A 6,000-nucleotide genomic window follows, 5' to 3' on the forward strand; every position below is an offset into this window, starting at 1 on the left:
GAGAGCAACACAACTCTACAGCTGTGTCCGTTTGCTCTGCAACGTTGATGTTTTATCTCCACAAATAACATAAGCCTGGAGGAGTTCTGCTGAGTGGTAGAGTTGCTAATGCTAACATTAGCTTCTACTAGTAAATAAGTTCACTGCTGTGTCCTGGATGCTAAACCAACAAAAGCTTTCCCCATCATGAGTCCAGACGGGTGAGTCCATGAACAGTAGCAGTGAAGATCTGTCAGGATTTTCTAATCCTAGAGTTTCACCACCTGTTTGAAGCACCTTGTGGTTTTTATCTTGAGACGCTATAAAAAAGATTTTCTTTCCTTCTTTTTTTGGTTTTCTATCAGAAGCTAATGCAGAAGATAGGTGTAGGAGACTATTTTCATGTTTAGCCTGCATGCTAAACTTATTTTCAAAAATAATAAGTCAGAAAAGCTCTCGTAATTCTGATCGATCTACGTTCCTACCGTCACCTATGGTCATGAGCTTTGGGTAGTGACCGAAAGAACGAGATCGCGGATACAAGCGGCCGAAATGAGTTTTCTCTGCAGGGTGTCTGGGCTCTTTCTTAGAGATAGGGTGAGAAGCTCGGTCATCCAGGAGGGGCTCGGAGTAGGTCCAATGCTCCTCCACATCGAAAGAAGCCAGTTGAGGTGGCTCAGGCATCTGGTTAGGATGTCTCCTGGACGCCTCCCTGGTAGGGCTGGGCGATATGGCAAAAATAGAATATCATGATTTTTCCAATATTTTATCACAATTTCGATTTTATCACAATTTTTTATCCATGAATAGCATAACTTCAATTGCGTATTAAAGAAGAGAAACATTGAATAAATAAACATTTATTCATATTAGGGATAATCAGCACAGTGCTAACACACTTATATTTTAAACTCACACCAGAGATGATAAAAGCCCTGAGAGAAACAATTACAAAAATCAGTTTTTCTCGTTTTTCAAGTAACTTAACATAAATTAAAATCGTAAACATATTTAAAGTGCAAACATGTCAATTGCAAACGTATTGTGCAAACATTAACTTGTTCAAAATACTAGGTAGCTCCCAGTTGCTCATGTAGTGGATAATTAAGCTCAAATACGGCTCTTATGTGCGGCTGGACCAGAGATCGCTTGTGGTAGCAAATAACTGCGCATTCTGAATATTTTCTGCAACAAGTCTCTAAATAAAGTAAAAATTTCCAGTGCAGATTGGAGACAACCCATAGAAGCACTGATTTGATCTCATTTCAGAGAAAAATAGAACAGGTTAGATGCACCTAATAAATAAAATTACTAACAAACTCAGGAATCTTTCTTTGCTTCCCTGTTCTGGTGCTGAAAATATCACTAATGCGGATCAAAGGAGATACACAGATGAATGCACCTCTTATTATTTGGAGACTACATTTACTGCAGCTGGCAGAGGCAGAGATAGTTTCTATTGATACACGGATTTACAGAATCATTTTAAATGTTAATAGAGGAAGACTGCAGGAGGGAGCGGTAAAATACAGGGGGTCCCCAGCAAAAACAAAAAAACTTTACGAGTCTGATGAAACCCGCTGGTTTTCCATCAGGCAGTCACGGGGCAGCTCCAACGACCCAGTGACCGAGCTCAGTCCGGTACCGACACCGGCTCGGCAGAGGGTGAACGAGCCGAGGCGATGTCGTGCTCTGCTTAAGAAGCGGTGTTATTTTCCTGCTTAAGAAGAAGCGTCCAACGTGTTTTTACGCTTTCTCCGAGACACGTCACGTCGCTAAGTTGTTAGCGCCGCGCGCTAAGGAAAATGGTAAAATGGTAAATGGCCTGTATTTGATATAGCGCCTTCTAGAGTCCTGGAAACCCCCCAAGGCGCTTTACAACACAATCAGTCATTCACCCATTCACACACACATTCACACACTGGTGGGGATGAGCTACGATGTAGCCACAGCTGCCCTGGGGCGCACTGACAGAGGCGAGGCTGCCGAGCACTGGCGCCACCGGTCCCTCCGACCACCACCAGCAGGCAATGTGGGTTAAGTGTCTTGCCCAAGGACACAACGACAGCGACAGACTGAGCGGGTCTCGAACCTGCGACCTTCCGATTGCGAGGCGAGCACTTAACTCCTGTGCCACCGTCGCCCCCAAAACCTCGTTGTGGCTCAGCCGCAGCGAAGCCATGTTTGTTCACACACAAATGAAAACAAGCGGGGCACTAATATTAGGGCTGTCGCAATAATCGCAAGAACAATATATCGCGATATTAAGAAACCCACCGCGCTGCATGACGTGCCACCGCAATTACCGCACTTGATTAAATCTCGCGACAGCGCATGCTGAGAGGTAAAGCCCGCGCTGATCGAGGAGATAGTAGGGCACTTGTTTTTATTTCTGTTAGATGTTGCAGCCAAATTTGCATTTCAAAATTAAACCTCCTGAATGTTGTTTTTAAGTTCAGTCAGAGAATGCCGTTACTGCCCTTTGATCTGCATTCAATAAAGTGTTAAAAATGGCCATGTATTTTTTTCTAACATTTTTTAAATGTGTAAGCACAATGTTTCAAAGGAAATATTGCCATGAGTTTAGCAATTAACAAACAAATTTGCTAAGTACATAAATAAAAACGAGGTGCAATAATATCGCATACCGCAATATTGAGCTGCCCTGACTCACCGCAGGGGGAATTCCTCAATCGCAACAGCCCTAACTAATATATTACTATGACTCACTCTGATTGGTTAAGGGTCAAACAAAGACGTGTCATTCGCCTGGGGTAAGTTCCCTTTTCATTCAGAGGCAGAAATTCAACAGCAGAGCTGTGAATCGTGATAAAAAGGTCTCTCAAAAATGACAGACCGTCAGATGTGTAGATCGTAAAACGGTCTAAAATCATCATATCGCCCAGCCCTACTCCCTGGTGAGATTTTCCAGGAACGTCCAACCGGGAGGAGGCCTAAAGAAAGACCCGGGACACGCTGGAGAAGAGAGAAGTCTGGGATTCTCTGCTTAGGCTGCTGTCCCCACGACCCGACCCCAGATAGGTGGACAAAAATGGATGGATAGGTATATGGATGGATGGATAAGTAGAACATGGTTCTGAACCTGGTCTTTAAGAACAAAAGATTCCAAACTAACATCTAATGACTTTCCTTGGTTTAGGTCAAGTTCAAATGTCACGGTTGTTGTTGATGATCTCCAAAACTTTTGGGGGAAATATTCTGTGACACAAAAAAAAAGGGAACCATTTTACACTGGATGTATTGGGCACGTACTCTCCATCTAACTGTGTATTTCATAAAACCATCAGGAATGGTGGTGGTAGTGTGATGGTCTGGGGCTGCTCTGCTGCTTCGGGACCTGTACCACTTGCTGAACCATGAGGTCTGCTCTAAAATGAAGAAGAATATCTCGCCTGGAGCCCAGGAGCAGCTGGGTCATGTAGCAGAACAACCAATCAGGAACGAGGGCAAGTCCGATTCTGGACAAAAATCTGATTAAGATGAAGTTGCATGACTTTAACCATTCTCAGTTCAGTTCTGGAACGAAGCTATGGCCAGAAGTCCTCCTCAGCGATACGAGAAAGAGGATTACCACCACAAAGGCTCAGAGAGCCACCACATTTTTCACCTCAGACCAGGTTGTTGGATAGCTTTTAAATAGATTAATAATTTATTGATTAGGGTGTTAGTATAAGTAGGCCTCATCGTTCTAAAAACAAAACCTTGCCAATACAGATCATCACGCATATTCCAGAGATCCCTCCCTGTTTCACTTCAGTCATGATGTCTGACTAAGATTTCTCTTTTTCCCGTTTTTGTTTAGCTTTTAATCTTTGCCCTAAAACAGGCTTTTTCTCACCATCCCTGCAGACATCTCTGTTGTTATAAAGTCCTGAACATCCAAGAGCAGCCGTCTGGGCTTCTCCTACTTTATTTCAGCTGATTGATTCAGGGACGACCGACCATCTGAAGGATGATCTGACTCCAGCATAAATAACAACAACCAAACTTCTGATCCAGACTGGTGAGGGTCACGCGCACCTCCACTACCCCCACCTCCACCACAGGAGGAGGGCTGAACTCAGACTCAGGTAAAAAAAAAAAAAAAAAAAAAAAAAAAAAAAAAGACACCAAGCAGCTAAAATAACAGGCAGTAAACTGGTGATCAGCTGTTTTCAGTGGCTTTGCTCCTAAAATAAACTTTTAGTTATGATAACGTAGCAATGCGGTCTCTCCATGTCTGCGTAATGAGCTGGGTGGATTTTTTAAAGTATTTCTTAAAAAACAGAAAAGAGAAACGCAGCAGAAAGCGTGACGGTGCGTAACCCGCATTTGCTCACCAGCTGGCCTGTTTATTATTCTGAAGCTGGCACGTGACTTAATTTATTTCATTAAACTCGGGGAAAAAACTCGCGTAGAAAGTCAACTAATGAGAGTTATTGTGTAAAATTACTGCAAATCCACAAAACATTCCAGGAAAGTCCGCGAGACCAGAGCCAGAGCCGGACTCACCACTTGAACGTCGGACGATGTTTTCTAAAAAAGTGTTCTGCGGTGCCACCAGCCCTCGCTTTCCCCCGGGCATCCTGCTGCGGGCCGGCGGACAGAGCTGCTGTCGGTGGCGGGGCGTCTGCTGCTCGGAGCTCGGTACCGATTCTGCCTCTCAACCGGGCCGGTGTGGAAGCGCATCGTAACTGTGCGCTCGGGCTGCTCGGGGCGCACTGAGTGAGCCAAGGCGGCGGGCTGCAGACCGCTGCGTCCAGAGAGCGCTGGGACGCATGCGTGTCTTCTACTGGGAGCGAGCCGTGCTAGAGGTAGAGCAAAGAGCCTGTCAAATCAAATCTAAATAACAGAGTTGTTTTATTTAGATTTGATTATTTAGTGAGATGAGTTCAGATTCAATTCTGTTATTTTATAAAGCGCCAAATAAAGACCAGAGTCTCAAAGCACTTCACAATCATTCCAATACAGGTCAGGTCATTAAGCCAATCAGTAAAAGGTTTCCTAGGAACCCAGCAGGTTGCATCGAGTCACCGACTAGTGTCAGAGTCTTTACAGCAATCCTCATACTAAAGCAAGCATGCAGCGACAGTGGAGAGGAAAACTCACTCCAGAGGATCCTGGCTCAGTGGAAGCAGCCATCGTCATAGAATAAAGTAAAAATGAGAAAAATTTGCAGTAATTAGAAAAGTAAAAAAAAAATATAGAACAACACACTTATGAAAAAGTAGCAGGAGGAGCTGTGGACATAACATTTAAACATTTATGAAGTGAAAGTGTACATGTTGCTTTTTAATATCAGGTTGTGTACAAGAGCATGGAGATCATGGCCTTGCAAGCTGTAAATACAGGATGGAAGAAGAAGCAAATACATCATTTTGCTAAATAAAGGACTTAAATACCTCGATCTGCTCACGTCTCAAAGAAAAGCTCAAGTCTAAATCATCCAGAGTCGATGCCAAAGGCAGTTTTCTCCATCACAGCTCAGGTGCTAAGCCGCCCAACTTCTCACAGAGCTCTGTGATTGGTGTGACCTAAAAATGTCCGAGGCAGTGATAGACCTGCTGAGGCTACGATAGGAAGCCTAAGCCACGCCCACCTACTTTCGCACCAAGGTCCCCGGAAGAATGAAAGAATGAACGCAAGTCAACGGGGCTAAAAACGTTATTTTCTAACACGCTTGTTTCGTTCCAGGGATTTCACACATGATGTCTGTGAATTTTAAAGACACATTTTGATACCAAGAACGCGCTTATTTTCGAACGGCGGGGAACAATATTTTAAGTTTTGTGTGAAAATAAGTCCAGGACTACAAATGTGCTTCACGAACGTGACGTCATCGAACCAGACACGGAGACAACTGAGGGAAAAGGGCTGTAAGTTCAGCAAACTTCCCACAGGAGGAAAGAACCACCATAAATCTGGTCATGTGGTAAGTAGCGGCTACGCTAGGGGGGAGGAGCTTATGTGGAGACGTCACATATGCGACATGACGATTTCTGGTGTGTAGTCACGCTAATT

The 6,000-nt window shown here is 44.1% G+C and overlaps 1 protein-coding gene across 1 annotated transcript in view; it reads right to left on the minus strand.

The window, feature by feature from the left end:
* The window catches only part of kcnh5b (potassium voltage-gated channel, subfamily H (eag-related), member 5b), a 243,855-nt gene extending 239,076 nt beyond the window's left edge, over positions 1 to 4,779 (minus strand). Inside the window, exon 1 of the mRNA XM_015969045.3 lies at positions 4,492 to 4,779. Within this exon, the coding sequence (XP_015824531.1) occupies positions 4,492 to 4,564 (73 nt within the window). The 5' untranslated portion in view covers positions 4,565 to 4,779. The remainder of the gene's footprint in view (positions 1 to 4,491) is intronic.
* Positions 4,780 to 6,000: the final 1,221 nt, after the last annotated feature.

The sequence above is a fragment of the Nothobranchius furzeri genome, chromosome 18 (assembly GCF_043380555.1).
Source record: "Nothobranchius furzeri strain GRZ-AD chromosome 18, NfurGRZ-RIMD1, whole genome shotgun sequence".
In the NCBI taxonomy this organism is placed as follows: Eukaryota; Metazoa; Chordata; class Actinopteri; order Cyprinodontiformes; family Nothobranchiidae; genus Nothobranchius; species Nothobranchius furzeri.